Genomic DNA, 17,242 nt, shown 5'->3' with positions numbered 1-17,242 from the left:
GAGAAGCCTCAAATGTTTCTCTCCTCCCCTCCTCCCTTTCTATTCCCCCTCAAACAGGTTTTGTTTGCTTTCAAAATTCAACTTTAAAAAAAAAAATGAGATTGAGGAAAGAAACAGTCTGCCTCTCTCACAGATGTAACCCATTAGCATTGACCTTTTCTAACTGTCAACAAAACAGATATTTGGCTTCAAAATTAGTTGATTTTTTTTTGAAAATTGAATAAAGACATTTTTTATTTTATGTAAGCCTTTAGCTTGGACAATAGAAATTTTAGTTACTGAGGTAAAAAGGGGTCATCAATATAAAATTGTCACAGAGACTAAGGAGAAGGGTTTAAGAAAAATAGGTGCATATTTGAACTGTGATGGAGATCAGCTGCCTGAAGGCCAGAATTCCTCTGGAAAGGAGTCTTAGAATTGAAAAACAGAACTTTTCTGCCTTTCCAAAGCCTGTCCCTGGGAGTCTTGTGTAAGCCTTGGTTGGGAGGGGTTTGGGGGTCATCCATGGAGCCAGGTTTCACTGGACGCTCATGCACTGGGGTGCCCAGTCACCTAACCACAGAAAAATGAAGTGGGAGGCCATAAATGGCCCCCCTTGCCTCATCAGATGAATTACTCTGGGCCTACACCTGTGACAGGCACAAGTTCGGTTATGGCCAACGGGGAAGCCCCAGGAAATCCCAGAGGGCCACAGTAGGGGTCGAGGCCTGACCTTTTCCTTTGCTCTGTGCTTGGAGAATGTTAATTCTCTCAGGTACCCGTCCAGTACTTTTGTTGTTCTGAAAAAATATCAACCAAAGCATCATTCATTTCCTCTTTTAGTTCCCTGAGGTTTCTAGGATGAACCTCACGGGCCCAAGAGCCGTGTGGATATTTAAACCTTCCAGTTTCTGCTTAATGTAGTCTTCACTGACTTCTATTTGCTCTGTGAACTGCTTCGTGCCATTTACTGTGACTGGAGCTTGTCTAAAGTCACCCTTTGTGAAAAGTGATGTGAAGAATCCACTCAACAATCTGCCCCAAACCCAGCTTTTGCCCAATTTACCCTTTAATGGATCCACATGTTCTTTGACCTTCCTTCCACTACTAACATGGTTGTAAGATGTTTTTGGCTCGCTCTTGCTTCCCCTGTATTTTTTTGTTTTAATTTCTCTTTTTTTTTTCTGTTTCCCAAAAAGAAACGTTTGAATAAGTTTCAGCATCTGCACAGTTATTCAATTGTTTTCTGGTTTTGAACCACATTTTCAATGACAATGACGCTGACACCCAGTTTTGGTATCCTTCATTTGAAACTGATATTGAGATTCTAAACCTCACCATGTTGCTTTGGGCCCTATCCAGTGACTAAATTACCACAGCTGGTACATACAATGTCTCAGCATCGGCGTACAGAAGAGCTAAACTCCAGAACAGACTGGGAATTGAGCACAGGTCATTAGAACTGTTCCCTGTAATGGCCTAAATCTAAAGCCCTGAGACATTCCCCACAAAAAACTTGTTTAACCAAGTCTTTTTTAAACAAAATCCAAGTTAAACCTCAAATTGTTAAGACTGACCAAATGTATTGAGTGGTTTTCCAAAGTTTCCACATCAGGTGCTAAAACCAAAGTCCATCTTTACTGGTTGAAGAAGCTGGTTATATTAAAAAAGGAAGAAAGCTGGGTGTCCTTGAACTGGGAAATACTGAGCTCTGGAGGTTCAGTATAATGGCGAGTGAACAAAGTTTATCTTTTTTTCTTCCTATCTTCTCTCCTCCTGAAACGCTTACTTATTATAGAATTTATGGTACAGAAGGTGGCCGCTCGGCCCACTGTGCCTGTGCTAATTCTAGCCCTGCAAGCTGGCATGGCAGTTCCACAAGCACTGTTACCCTCCGATACCTCGCCCAAGTAACTTTCATCACATGTGAGCCTCATACTGATTGGCAGGCTATTTGACCATGGGAGCAGCACTTGTAATTCTGGATGATTTTTTTTCCCTCTCTCTCTATCCTGTGGTTACTGAGCTCAATTCTACTGCCTTTGCTGTCACCCAAATCTGATCAGCTAACTCCACAGACATTTAGGAATTGAACATAGGATCTTCTGGCCTCTGCGACACACTGTCCTTAACAAACTGATCCATTGGGGAGGAGCATTGACAGAAGCTTACCTAAAGGACAACTTGTAATACATGTGATCCTCCACTCTAACTCTACATTGCCTTAATAAAACATTGGATCAACTTGACACCAACAACATCTACTGACAGGGGCATGTCTTCAATTCTACTGACCACAAATCCATAAAACAATCAATTAGCACTTCAAACATGTGAAAGGATTCTAATGTTTTATGCGTTTTGATATCGGTGCCACAATTTTGGTCACTTCAGGTAAAGGAGTCCATTTAGTCTGAGTAACATTTCCGATGTGGATTACCCACTTTGGGTCTTCATTCAAGCTAACACCGTGTTTTTTTTATATATAATCCTATCTTACCATACTTATTCTGCTTAATTCTATATGTTTACTATGTTCTGTACATTAGGCTATTGAAAGTTTTGCTGCTATGGTGAAGGAAACTGCTCAGATGCTTCAGGCCTTTGGAACGGAATTGGCTGAAACTGAACTGCCAAATGATGTGACAACAAATTTGGGTCTCTTAACAATACACACAGAAAAGCGAGACAAAATGAAGGTAAATGTGCGACATACAATAAAGGTCATGCATATGTACGGCGAGGGGGCCGCGTGACGTACGGCGAGGGGGCCGCTCGACGCGCCATGAGGGAACAGTGATCTGCTCTAAATTACACAACTACAAGTTACATTTTATGGCTGAGATTTGCCACCCGATCACCTCGATGGCTGGTGGTGGGCTGACGAATGCAGTCGTGGAAAACACAGGACGTGGTTTTTAATGAAAGTAGAGAAGCAAATGATTGGGTCCCTCTCTCTCTCAACTCTTTCCGGAGCCTACTCCTGCCATTGTTTCTCTGCCAAACTTCATTGATGTAAGGTGTCGCACAACACCAGGTTATAGTCCAGCAGCTTTATTTGAAATCACAAGCTTTCGGAGCTTTGCTCCTTCGTCAGGTGAAGTCACCAGACAAAGGAGCAAAGCTCCAAAAGCTTGTGATTTTCAAATAAAACTGTTGGACTATAACCTGGTGTTGTGCGACTCCTGACATTTGAACACCCCAGTCCATCACCGGCATCTCCACATCAAAACTTCATTGAGTTGGAGGCAGTGCTGCTATCATTGTAACGTACGTTGTGAGCTTTTCCAGAAGTTCTTACACGAGGGTGATGTGTCTTGCTACTGAAGATGAGCCAATTTCAGGTAGCCCACCATCAGCAACAAATCTTCACACTGGCTTCAGCATCAGTGAGGAGTGAAATCAGCAACATTACTTTCCTGCAGTGAGGAAATATTAGAATCATATAACTTAAGCTGGATTGCTGATTTAACCAATCAGTTTTTAATTGCTTCTTCCCTCTCTCTCTTCCTCCCAAAGCATGATATTAATCAGGCACGAAGGCAAGGGTGGTCCCTCCTCTCCAGTATTCATGAACCAATCAACAAGAATCCAGATCATAAATTGAACACAGACGAACTGGATAATCTGAGCACTGTGGAGAGGTGAGCTGTGGTATACAGACAGTGCATGTCGAGGCCAGTTCATTGCCAATATTTTATAGAACATAGGGAGCCCCTGCCCCCTCTGACGTGGGAGACCATGTTTGAGGAGGATGGAGGATCCATCTCAAACAAGGGCCCCAACAGCTAATAGCAGTGGTCAGGGCTAGTGTATCCGGATCTGGACCTATTTCTGGAGTCAGAGGTAAAGTGAGAGTGCACTGAAAGGACAGCACATGGCGTTTCAACTTTAACACTGCCTGTTTCCTGAGAGTATATTGCCACAACCTACACTGAACTAACCTGTTAAGAAGTGTTGAAAGATCACAGCAGATAGTTTTCTGATCCTGAAACAGCAAATGCTGGAAGTACACAGCAGATCAGTCAGCATTTGTAGCGAGGGAAAGGTATGTGAATCTTTGGGGCAGTGTCCTCCATCAGAGCTTGAGGAGAGCTCCAGAACAAATCTTAACCAGCCTGTTCTCTCCATCGATACTGTGTGCTTCCAGCATTTTCTTTTTTTGTTTTAGATTTCCGACATTTGCAGCTTTTTATTTGTATGACATCACATAGAATTTACAGCACAGGAACAGGCCATTCGGCCCAACTGGCCTATGCCGGTGTTTATGCTCCACACGAGTCTCCTCCCACCTTACTTCATCTAACTGTATCCTGTTAAAGTTGAAACACAATGGCCCTGAAAACATGTGGGCCTTTCAGTGCACTCCCACTGTACCTCTGATGGGACTGCAGTGATCCTGTTTTATGTTGACAGTGAGATTGTGATTGAGAGGATCCCATTCTGGTAGAAAGGAGGCAGTGCTTTTAATATCAGTGCAAAGGTGATTGGTCCGTCCATGAAATGTCACCATTCACACATTGTGATGGCCCCTGCTTGTGTTTCGGCAATGAATATCACCGTGTACTAATTCTTTAGATTCTGTCTATAAAGCCACTCCATGATTAATAAGAAACAGCTTTTCAGCTGCGAGTGTTCCCTCTAGTTATTTTATGACTTGGATAACAAATGAAAGTAGGGATGTGACATAGCTTATCTAATTACATTTCATAACACAATACAACCCGCCTAGTTGTATGAAAAGATTCACAAGCTGGTATTGTGATTATTTCCATTAGTATTCAGTAGACAGCGCAAGGTCTGGGTCTTATCTTTTCCTTCTGGTTGCAGGCTGCTCGATCAGTTGAACGAGACAGAAATGGCCTTTGATGAGTTTTGGAATAAGCACCAGCTGAAGCTCAAGCAGTGCCTGCAGCTCCGATACTTTGAGCAAGATTTCCGAGAGGTGAGTGCTGAGCCTCCCAGGTGAGAGAGGTGAGTGCTGAGCCCCTCAGGTGACGTTGTTTGTGCAGCAGAATGACTATTCCATGTATCAGACAGCATGTGTCCAGCAATGAAACGGCTCATTGAGTACAGGCTGTTGGCAGTGCCCAGAGAGAGTGCTTGCAGCCCTACATCTCTTCAGATCAACCCTTAATGTTCTATTTTTAACATTTAGAACTCAAAATTGCTAACACCAACAGAATTGCTCTGAATATTTAATTACGCCACTAATCAGAGTTGTGCTTCAGAAACCAATCCAAAATGTGATTCCACTGCCCTGTGTGCTCTGTATAACCCTGTATTTTCCTCTGCTTCACGTGTTTAAATCTTAAGCATTTTAAATATATCACCACTTGATATTGGGTATAATGTCTGACAGCTGGATTTGAGACTGCTGCGGAAGGATCCAAGGTTAACCTTTCAGGCCTGTTCCCTGGTGTATTTTACCAAATTCCTATCGGATTGATTTTGCTAGTTGGAATAAACCAAGCTGTACAGTGAGAATGTTTGCATATTGTGAGTGTAGGAATATTCATGCAGGCTTCGCTATTCAAATTCTTTGACAGGGTATCCAAATTGATGGTTGAGAAAGCCATCACATGAGCGTGAGCAACTTATAATTGTGTGACGCTCCTCACATCCAGAGAGACCTCTCAGTACACTTTACAAAATGGAGCACAAGTGGACAACCAGCAGGAGGGAGAAAGGGAAGAGAGCAGTTGATCGATGTGAAAGCACAGGTGAAGATAATGGTCCTTGGGAGAGCTTTGAAGGTGTGGAAGAGACAAGGGAAAGATGCTGAGGGAAGGAGTTTCAGAGGGTGAGAGCATTGTAGTTGAAGGAGGAGCAGCGGAGGGAGCAAGGAATAAGAAGTAGGCCAGAGCCAGAAGAGTGGAGAATTTGCAGACACATACAGCTGCAGGACATTGAGAAGGAGAGAGGGCAAAACCATAGAGTAACTAGAAGGTGAGCAGGAGGGGTCTGAAACTTGACAGTGATGAGAGCGATGGGGATGCAGTTGAGAATGTGGGCCGCAGCATTCATCAAACAAACTTATCTAAACAATGGGTCCGAGGCATTGCTGGGAGTGACCTTCCCTGGTAACTTGATGTGGTTAATGTATTCATACATGCTATTCATATTCTCGGTAATGTTCATTCTTGTTAGTTTGTCAGGACTGTTGCATTAATGTTGCTGTTCGACCTGTGTTACTCTAGATTTTTCTCTCCTGTATCTTCAATCACTCAAGTCCCAACTCCTTGTGTAAGATTTGAATTTCACTTGTATCATTTGTAACCTCATTACTCGTTCTAACCCTGAGCGGAGACAACAACCACAGAAACTGGTGTTGAGATTAGTAAGCACCTTATTCAACGACAATTTGCAACTTCAAAATAATACTTACAACTGCGGAATATGGTTCAGAACACTGAGTGATCAAGCTGTTGTTCTGGGAGAGCCGGAGTGTCTACCGAAGTGATTCTTCCATGTCCTCTTGTGTGTAAACCTCAGCACTCAGTGGTTAGCTACTCCACTGTTGGTATTACCTCGTTGTTCCTTTTTATATAATTGGAAGCGAGTCTGATCGATACCTCATAAGGAGATATTCTGCATCTCCCTCCTCTGGCTTCTTGCTAACTTATAAGGAGTTGTTTGTTCTCTTTGCCCATTCTGCAGATATTGATAAAGTTCCAACCGTTGTGACCTTTGTTCTGCTTTTGTTTTCTGATATGGTTATCTTTTAGCACTGGACAAAGTCCAAACGCTAATATGTTCAGTCATTGTGGTTTAGATGTTGACTCAGCAATACCACCAGGTTATCTTTTCTTTGGTTCAAACGGTTACTTGTTCATAGAATTCTGTAACCAAGAATTCTGGATCCTACATCTGTAGCTATGAGAATATCTTCACTGGTCCTGATATCTAGGTAAGCTTCCGATAACGTGCCCAGGATAACAAACAGTAAAACTAGTTCCGTTTATTATTTTAGTTACTGGAATTATGCCATGCCCTTATAGGAACTCCCTCCCACCTTCAATAAGCAGCAGGGCATCACTAAGCTATAAAGCAAACAGACAATGAACAAGTGAGTAAAGTATATACTGCACATCTGTATATTTACAGTAGAAATCCTTTTGCCCAGCTCCTCAATAATCAATAGAAGGTTGCAAACAAAATGCAACACTATTCTTCTACAGTACGGGTTATTTTCTTCTCGTATTTCTTCCCAATGCAGGGAATATAATATAAACTCTCACCTCTATATTAACCGCCACTCCCCCCACCCAACGATGGGCGGGAGAGGGTCGGGGCATTAAAAATGAAAAAATGGGGAACGTACGCGTAGACGGCTGTTGCCGTTTTTAAAGCAGTGGGTTTTGTGCCATGCAAGTGTCCCCGGCCTTGCCGGGTTCCCCCGCCTCCCCCTAAATATCGGGGCCAGTATCTCTTGTCCGTTCCAAGCTGACTCACCAGTTCGAACAGTTACAGCTTCTTTTGATAAACAATTACCGGGACTTCCTGGACTTAAATAATTGTTGACCACAAACACAAATAACTGGTTGTCATACACGGAACTAATCACACAGCCTGTGTTCGTTTAAAAGTAGCTTGGCTCTTCCCTCAAGCTTTATAGGTAACTAACAAAACTTGCAATACTTGTGTCAGGTTATGCTTAGGACTAGATTTTCCTCTGGCAGGTTTCTAACTGGCATTTCCACCCAATGGTGTGACCCTGTCCTATTTGCTTTGATTAACTGCATTTTGATATGGTTGGCTCCCAATACTATTTGTGCTCCTTATTGGGAGCCTAATAGTGGGGAGGGGAGCGAAGCAGCAACTTGTAGGGGCATGGCAGCCATTTTATGTCTCAAACAATTTGGCTTACTCCAATGTCCCATTCTGGTGGCTCTTCAGGAAACCAAGTGCCTAAGATTTACTGACTCTTCAGTTGAGTTGGTGCTGGCTGAAATCTGGCAAAGGAGAACCCAGCCTTTGGGCACAAAGGAAAGGAGGTTGATGAAGGGCATAGTTCAGGCCCAGTGGAAGGAGACAGCCAGCAACCTCTGCATGGCTACTCAATGTGGGAAGTAACTCAACGACCTCATGAGGAGGTAAAAAGGACGGAGACAAACTTGGCACGATTGCATTGTAGGAAGCATCTTTCAAATTTCCACTGATCCTGCCTCGCTCTCTTATCATAGAAGTTACAACATGGAAACAGGCCCTTCGGCCCAACATGTCCATGTCGCCCAGTTTATACCACTAAGCTAGTCCCAATTGCCTGCACTTAGCCTATATCCCTCTATACCCATCTTACCCATGTAACTGTCCAAATGCTTTTTAAAAGACAAAATTGTACCCGCCTCTACTACTGCCTCTGGCAGCTTGTTCCAGACACTCACCACCCTTTGAGTGAAAAAATTGCTCCTCTGGACCCTTTTGTATCTCTCCCCTCTCACCTTAAATCTATGCCCCCTCGTTATAGACTCCCCTACCTTTGGGAAAAGATTTTGACTATCTACCTTATCTATGCCCCTCATTATTTTATAGACTTCTATAAGATCACCCCTAAACCTCCTACTCTCCAGGGAAAAAAGTCCCAGTCTGTCTAACCTCTCCCTATAAGTCAAACCATCAAGTCCCGGTAGCATCCTAGTAAATCTTTTCTGCACTCTTTCTAGTTTAATAATATCCTTTCTATAATAGGGTGACCAGAACTGTACACAGTATTCCAAGTGTGGCCTTACTAATGTCTTGTACAACTTCAACAAGACATCCCAACTCCTGTATTCAATGTTCTGACCAATGAAACCAAGCATGCTGAATGCCTTCTTCACCACCCTATCCACCTGTGACTCCACTTTCAAGGAGCTATGAACCTGTACTCCTAGATCTCTTTGTTCTATAACTCTCCCCAATGCCCTACCGTTAACGGAGTAGGTCCTGGCCCGATTCGATCTACCAAAATGCATCACCTCACATTTATCTAAATTAAACTCCATCTGCCATTCATCGGCCCACTGGCCCAATTTATCAAGATCCCGTTGCAATCCTAGATAACCTTCTTCACTGTCCACAATGCCACCAATCATGGTGTCATCTGCAAACTTACTAACCATGCCTCCTAAATTCTCATCCAAATCATTAATATAAATAACAAATAACAGCGGACCCAGCACCGATCCGTGAGGCACACCGCTGGACACAGGCCTCCAGTTTGAAAAACAACCCTCTACGACCACCCTCTGTCTTCTGTCGTCAAGCCAATTTTGTATCCAATTGGCTACCTCACCTTGGATCCCATGAGATTTAACCTTATGTAACAACCTACCATGCGGTACCTTGTCAAAGGCTTTGCTGAAGTCCATGTAGACCACGTCTACTGCACAGCCCTCATCTATCTTCTTGGTTACCCCTTCAAAAAACTCAATCAAATTCGTGAGACATGATTTTCCTCTCACAAAACCATGCTGACTGTTCCTGATCAGTCCCTGCCTCTCCAAATGCCTGTAGATCCTATCCCTCAGAATACCCTCTAACAACTTACCCACTACAGATGTCAGGCTCACCGGTCTGTAGTTCCCAGGCTTTTCCCTGCCGCCCTTCTTAAACAAAGGCACAACATTTGCTACCCTCCAATCTTCAGGCACCTCACCTGTAGCTGTCGATGATTCAAATATCTCTGCTAGGGGACCCGCAATTTCCTCCCTAACCTCCCATAACGTCCTGGGATACATTTCATCAGGTCCCGGAGATTTATCTACCTTGATGCACGTTAAGACTTCCAGCACCTCCCTCTCTGTAATATGTACACTCCTCAAGACATCACTATTTATTTCCCCAAGTTCCCTAACATCCATGCCTTTCTCAACCGTAAATACCGATGTGAAATATTCATTCAGGATCTCACCCATCTCTTGTGGTTCCGCACATAGATGACCTTGTTGATCCTTAAGAGGCCCTACTCTCTCCCTAGTTACTCTTTTGCCCTTTATGTATTTGTAGAAGCTCTTTGGATTCTCCTTTGCCTTATCTGCCAAAGCAATCTCATGTCCCCTTTTTGCCCTCCTGATTTCTCTCTTAACTCTACTCCGGCAATCTCTATACTCTTCAAGGGATCCACTTGATCCCAGCTGCCTATGCATGTCATATGCCTCCTTCTTCTTTTTGACTAGGGCCACAATCTCCCGAGTCATCCAAGGTTCCCTACTTCTACCAGCCTTGCCCTTCACTTTATAAGGAATGTGCTTACCCTGAACCCTGGTTAACACACTTATGAAAGCCTCCCACTTACCATGATGTGGAGATGCCGGTGATGGACTGGGGTTGACAATTGTAAACAATTTTACAACACCAAGTTATAGTCCAGCAATTTTATTTTAAATTCACAAGCTTTCGGAGACTTCCTCCTTCGTCAGGTTCACATCGTTCACCTGACGAAGGAGGAAGCCTCCGAAAGCTTGTGAATTTAAAATAAAATTGCTGGACTATAACTTGGTGTTGTAAAATTGTTTACAATTCCCACTTACCAGAGGTCCCTTTGCCTGCCAACAGACTCTCCCAATCAACTTCTGAAAGTTCCTGTCTAATACCATCAAAATTGGCCTTTCCCCAATTTAGAATTTTAACTTTTGGGCCAGACCTATCATTCTCCATAGCTATCTTAAAACTAATGGAATTATGATCACTGGTCCCAAAGTGATCCCTCACTAACACTTCTGTCACCTGCCCTTCCTTATTTCCCAAGAGGAGGTCAAGTTTTGCCCCCTCTCTGGTCGGGCCATCCACATACTGAATGAGAAATTCCTCCTGAATACACTCAACAAATCTTGAACACCACTTCCCTGAAATATGCCATATGGAACCATAACATTCGTCACATCCCCTTCCTTTCCCTATGTGTTCCTTTACCCATAGCTCAACATGAAGACAAGCAGTAAGAAACTCTTATGATTAGTATTTACTTATTTACTGCACCTATTATCACCCTCATTAAGGAATGCCTTTTGACATCTGGATTGCATTCCATATGATAGCAAGTAGAAAGCCTTAACACACTCTACTTTCTTCTTAATAAAGACTCCTGCTTCAGAGCTTTGCCTCAAATTCTCTATTTCATAAAACTGTTTCCCTCGAGTATAGAAGATTTAGGGGTGATGTAATTAAGGTGTTTAAGATGATTAAAGGAGTTGATAGAGTAGATAGAGAGAAACTATTTCCTCTGGAAAGCCCAGAACAAGGGGACGTAATCTTAAAATTAGAGCTAGGCCATTCAGGGGTGATGTCAGGAAGCACTTTTTCACACAAAGGGTAGTGGGAATCTGGAGAACACTCCCCCAAAAAGCTGTTGAGGCTGGGGGTCAATTGATAATTTCAAAGCTGAGATTAATAGATTTTTGTTCGGCAAAAATTAAGGATTATGGAACTAAGGTAGGTAGATGGATTAAAAAAGCAGATCAGCCATGATTTAATTGAGTGACGGAACAGTCTCAAGGGACTGAATGTTCTACTCCTGTTCCAATGTTCTTGGTAACTGGAGACCCAAGCATTGGTTCAGGGCTGGAGTTTTTTTGTGGGCCCAGGAGGAGCACTCCCTACATGCTGTCCCTCAGAGACATCATCTACAAACATGGGGTCAGCTCTACCTCTCCACCACCTCTCTCGACCCCTCCACCGCCTCTGTACTGTTGGAATGCATATGCAACCTTGGATGTCTCTATACTTCCTCTAGCTAAACGTTCGTAAGGCGGAAGCCATCATCTTCAACCTCCAGCAGAAGCTCTGCACCTCTGTGAATGATTCCACTCCCCCTCCTTGATCACTGTCTTAAGCAAAGCCAGACTATTTTCAGCCGCGGTATCCTATTCAATTCCAAGATGAGCTTTCAACCCCATATTCAGTCCATCACAAAGACAGCCTACTTTCACCTCCTTAACACCAGCACCCTCCACTCCTACCTCAGTCCATCTGCTGTTGAAATTCTCAATGATGCCTTTGTCACCTCTAGACTCAGCTATTCCAATGCCCTCCTGGCCAGCCTCTCTTTCTCCACCTTCCATAAACTTCTGCTCATCCAAAACTCTGCTGCCTGTAACCCAATGTACACCAAGTTCTGCTCACCCATCACCCTTATCCTCACCGACCTACATTGGCTCCTGGTCCCCCAATGCCTCAGATTTAACTTTCTTATCCTCGTGTTTAAATCCCTTCATTGCCTCGACCCTCTCTATCTCTATAACCTCCTCCAGCCCTACAATGCTTCCCGAACTCTCCGCTCCTCTAACTCTAACATCTTGTGCATCCATACCTCCCTTTACCCCATCAGCGGCGGCTGAGCCTTCAGCCACTTAGGCCCCACTCAAACCTTCTCCCTCTCCATCTCTTTTTTTTAAAAAAGAGCCTCCTTAAAACACACCTCTCTGACCAATCTTTTGGTCACCTCTCGTAATATCTTCTTTGGCTGTGCATCCATTTTGTTTAATTACTCTTCTGTGAAGTGCCTTGGGACATGTTTCTATGTTAACGTTGAAGGAACTATATAAATTCAAGTTGTAGTTATTGTGTGCTGCATTCTGCAATGAGGTCTCTGAGCACAGTATAAGAATCACCTGATTTGCCGATATTCACTGCTCCCAAGTGATCCAGTTCACCTGGGTGCAGACCCAGGTAAATGTCCCCTAGCATGCAGTGTAAAAAGAAACTCGGGAGATTTTGTGGGCTGTGTAAAAGGAGCTCACTGGCTGCACTTGGCCAGCAGGTCATACCTTGGACACCCCCCAATCTGATGTATCCGCCAGTGCTTTTAGCAAACATTAGTAAAACGTCAAAAGTTACACTTAAATTTTCAACATATGCAAGCTGGAATAAAAGTGTAGTAATTGGAGATATCCAATATCAAAATACGTGACTATCCAAACCTATGTCAGATTTGGAGGATTGGCAACATTTTATGCATCTCTCATTTCCTTGCTGTTTTAGGTCAAGACAGCTTTGGATATTGTAACAGAACGGCACAGTACCTTCACAGATATCGGAAACAGCTCGTCCCATGTGGCCCACATTGTCAGGGATCTTTGCAGCTTTGAAGAAAAATCTCAGGTGATTGTTACAATGCAGTCTAGATCCTGTTAAAATGTAATCTCGGTATTGTTGTGTTTCAGGATCTTTTGACCATTTTTCTACAGGAGGAATTTGGAAATGAGTTACATTTAAATGTTGGGCTTTATTAAAGTGTGTTTGCACATTTAAAATTCTCCCTGGAGCCATGCACTGCAGCCACTGAGACAGAGGTGTTTAATTAATGAATGAACCAGGCATTGAAGGTGTGTTCCACGACCACCAGGTACAATAACTCATTCATGAACTCATCTCAGTCTCCCAATAGGCATTCACATCAAATATTGGGAAAGGTAGAAAATATCAAAACCCAGGATAGGGTTGTCTGCTGAGAGTCCAATCTTGGGGGGTTGGAGCGGGTTAATTGATGGATCTGCTTCTCAACCTCTGGTCAGGAGAAAAGATGGAAGAATGGCCTCCCACCCCACTTCTTGTCAAAAAAGGGCACAGGTCAATAGATCAATCAGAATAGTCTCCTGAGAGAAAGGCATGAAAGGACTGGACAGTTTATTGTAAGGCTAGTGCCATCCAAGGCTGGACTGAACAAAGCTAGCCAGGGACAGGACATGATTTATTATTTTTCTTGTTCATGAAAAAGTGTTTGAAGTTAAGCAAAATAAGTGCGATTTGATTATAAGTGTTACTCTGTGTAGTCACTTGCTATCGTGAAGTGAAGCAGCTTAACAACTTGTAACTTGTATTGTCTCACTAAAATATTATCAGTCCATCTACCAATGGCTCAGTTGTAGCACTCTTACCTCTGAGTCTGAAGGCCATAGGTTCAAGCCCCATTCCAGAGATTTGAGCACATATTCTAGGCTGGCATTTCAGTGCAGTACTGAAGAGGTGTCGTCTTTCAGATGACATGTTAAACCGAAGCCCTATCTGCCCTCTCAGGTGGATGTAAAAGATCCCATGGCACTATTCGAAGAAGAACAGGGGAGTTCTCCCTGGTGTCCTGGCCAATATTTATCCCTCAACCAACATCACTAAAACAAATTATCTGCTCATTCATCACATTGCTGTTTGTGGGATCTTGCTGTGCCAAAAATTGGCTGCCACATTTCCTACATTACAACAGTGATAGCACTTCAAAAGTATTTCATTGGCTGTAAAGCACTTTGGGATCTCCCGAGGTTGTGAAAGGGTCTATAGAAATGCAAGTTCTTTCTTTGCTGAAAGATTGGTGAAGCACACATGAAAGCACATTTGAAAGACACGTTGTCAAGTTCAGATCACAAGGGGGCCCTATTAGAGTCCAGGTTGCGCTGTTGTATAATTAGATATTGGGCAGTATGGGTGAACCCCCAAGCACCAGAGACATGGAGTCTGATTATTGGAGTAACCAGCAGCACTGAATCTGGGAGAATTTCTAAAACAAACCCAAAACTGTAACAACACTGCTGTAGGTACTGTTAGAAGTAATCTAGATACTGATAGAAGTTATCTAGACACTGATAGAATGAAATCCATACACTGTTAGAATGCAGTCTGGTTACTGTTAGAATGCAGTCTGGTTAGCTTTAGGTTACTGTGAGAAGGCGGTCAGGTCACTGTGAGAAGGCGGTCAGGTCACTGTGAGAAGGCGGTCAGGTCACTGTGAGAAGGCGGTCAGGTCACTGTGAGAAGGCGGTCAGGTCACTGTGAGAAGGCGGTCAGGTCACTGTGAGAAGGCGGTCAGGTCACTGTGAGAAGGCGGTCAGGTCACTGTGAGAAGGCGGTCAGGTCACTGTGAGAAGGCGGTCAGGTCACTGTGAGAAGGCGGTCAGGTCACTGTGAGAAGGCGGTCAGGTCACTGTGCGAAGGCGGTCAGGTCACTGTGCGAAGGCGGTCAGGTCACTGTGCGAAGGCGGTCAGGTCACTGTGCGAAGGCGGTCAGGTCACTGTGCGAAGGCGGTCAGGTCACTGTGCGAAGGCGGTCAGGTCACTGTGCGAAGGCGGTCAGGTCACTGTGCGAAGGCGGTCAGGTCACTGTGCGAAGGCGGTCAGGTCACTGTGCGAAGGCGGTCAGGTCAGCGTTGGATTGCGGTCTGATTAGCGTGGGAATGCGGTCTGCTTTGGGTTAGAATAAAGTCTGGTTACTCTCTGGTTACCCAGATACTATTAGAATATTGCCTAGCCACTGTTGGAATGCAATCTAAATACATTTAGCATGTTATCCATATATTGGCTTTGAAATGTATTAATGATCCACTGATCCGCCACCATAACACTGTCAGCAGAATGGCGGAATCCTCATGGAAATAATAGATGCCTGGTCACACCAGGTGTCTCCGTTTTTGAAAGTTTCTCTGTTGACTTATGAGTTGCAGCACTTCTTTCCATCGTTTCAAGGCCAATGATTGGTCTGTGATGGAGCCAGTGGTGGGGACTATAGCAGGGACCCGGCATAGTACAATCTGGTCTCTATATTACAAAAAGGATATAGAAGCACTGGAGAAGATGCAAAAAAGATTTACGAGGATGATACCAGAACTGAGAGTTTATAACTATCAGAAAAGATTGAACAGGCTGGAGCTCTTTTCTCTCAAAGAGAAGACCGAGGGGTGACCTGATAGAGGTCTTTAAAATTATTAAAGGGTTTGATAGGGTAGATGTAGAGAAGATATTTCCACTTGCGGGGAGACCAGAACTAGGGGCCATAAATATAAGATAGTCACTAATAAATCCAATGGGGAATTCAGGAGAAACTTCTTTACCCAGAGAATGGTTAGAATGTGGAACTTGCTACCACAAGGAGTAATTGAGGCGAATAGCATAGGTGCATTTAAGGGGAAGCTAGATAAACACATGGGGGGGAAAGGAATAGACGGTGATGGAGTGAGATGAAGTAGGGAGGGAGGAGGCTCATGTGGAGCATAAACACAGGCAGGGACCAGTTGGTCCGAATGGCCTGTTTCTCTGCTGTACATTCTATGTAATGGTAATGGTAGCTGGCGTGGGAACTCTCTAAACTGACCCACGGGAGGAACCCGGATGTACAGTGGAAGCTGGTACACCTAGTAATTAGAGGTGTACTGGCCTTCACAGTGTTGCATGTGGGCACCACCAGTGGGATCCAGGACAGGTCAGTAGCTTGGACCACAGAAGAGGAAGGAATTTTTTTTCAATGTCATGATTTGACCCCCTTGCTCAGGGGCCAATTGATGGAGTGCTTGTTGGCGGGGGGGGGGGGGGGGGGGGTTGGGGTGGTTGGGGGGGCGTGCCTGCCTGAACAATTCACCACGAGCGGAGTCATGCCAAAGTTTCCAATGGTACCGGGCAGGTGGGTGTCAGGGATGTGAAAAGGCGTTTATGCCTGCCTGATTCGTGCAAAAAAGGTTCCTTCCCCCTGACCCTGCAAACTGCAGACAACAGTCCTGAAGGGCACTTTCCAGCGTCCTGACCTAAATGAGTTCAGGACTACTATTAGAATATAATCTATATAGTGTCGGAATATAGTTTAGATACAGAAGTGTGAAGTGATACATTTTGGTAGGAAGAATGAAGAGAGGCAATGTAAACTAAATGGTACAATTTTAAAAGGGGGTGCAGGAACAGAGACCCGGGGGTGTATGTACACAAATCGCTGAAGGTGGCAGGACAGGTTGAGAAGTCTGTTAAAAAAGCATATGGAATCCAGGGCTTTATTACTGGAGGCATAGAATACAAAAGTAAGGAAGCTATGTTAAACCTTTATAAAACGCTGGTTGGGCCTCAGCTGGAGTATTGTGTTCAATTCTGGGCATCACACTTTAGGAAGGATGTCAGGCCTTGGAGAGGGTGCAGAAGAAATTTACTAGAATGGTACCAGGGATGAGGGACTTCAGTTATGTGGAGAGACTGGAGAAGCTGGGATTGTTCTCCTTGGAGCAGATAAGGTTAAGAGGAGATTTGACAGGTGATCAAAATCATGAAGGGTTTTGAAAGAATAAATAAGGTGAAACTGATTCCAGTGGCAGAAGGATCAATACCAGAGGACACAGATTTAAGGTGATCGGCAAAAGAACCAGAGGCGACATGAGGAAAAAAAAATTTACCCAGCGAGTTGCAATGATCTGGAATTCACTGCCTGAAAGGGTGGTGGAAGCAGATTCAATAGTAACTTTCAAAGGGGAATTGGATAAATACTTGAATGGAAAAAAATTACTGGGCTATGGGGAAAGAGCAGGGGAGCAGGACC

The 17,242-nt window shown here is 44.0% G+C and overlaps 1 protein-coding gene across 2 annotated transcripts in view; it reads left to right on the top strand.

Moving 5' to 3' along the window:
• mcf2la (mcf.2 cell line derived transforming sequence-like a) overlaps positions 1-17,242 on the top strand; it is a 249,981-nt gene that overhangs the window by 102,565 nt on the left and 130,174 nt on the right. For both annotated transcript variants that reach the window (XM_067992473.1, XM_067992474.1), the window contains exons 7-10: positions 2,529-2,678; positions 3,499-3,623; positions 4,810-4,924; positions 12,943-13,062. In XM_067992473.1, the coding sequence (XP_067848574.1) occupies positions 2,529-2,678; positions 3,499-3,623; positions 4,810-4,924; positions 12,943-13,062 (510 nt within the window). The remainder of the gene's footprint in view (positions 1-2,528; positions 2,679-3,498; positions 3,624-4,809; positions 4,925-12,942; positions 13,063-17,242) is intronic.

The sequence above is a fragment of the Heptranchias perlo genome, chromosome 11, assembly GCF_035084215.1.
Source record: "Heptranchias perlo isolate sHepPer1 chromosome 11, sHepPer1.hap1, whole genome shotgun sequence".
Classification (NCBI taxonomy): Eukaryota; Metazoa; Chordata; class Chondrichthyes; order Hexanchiformes; family Hexanchidae; genus Heptranchias; species Heptranchias perlo.
The sequence above is the reverse complement of the archived record's forward strand: the minus strand, read 5'-3'. Positions and strand labels throughout refer to the sequence as shown.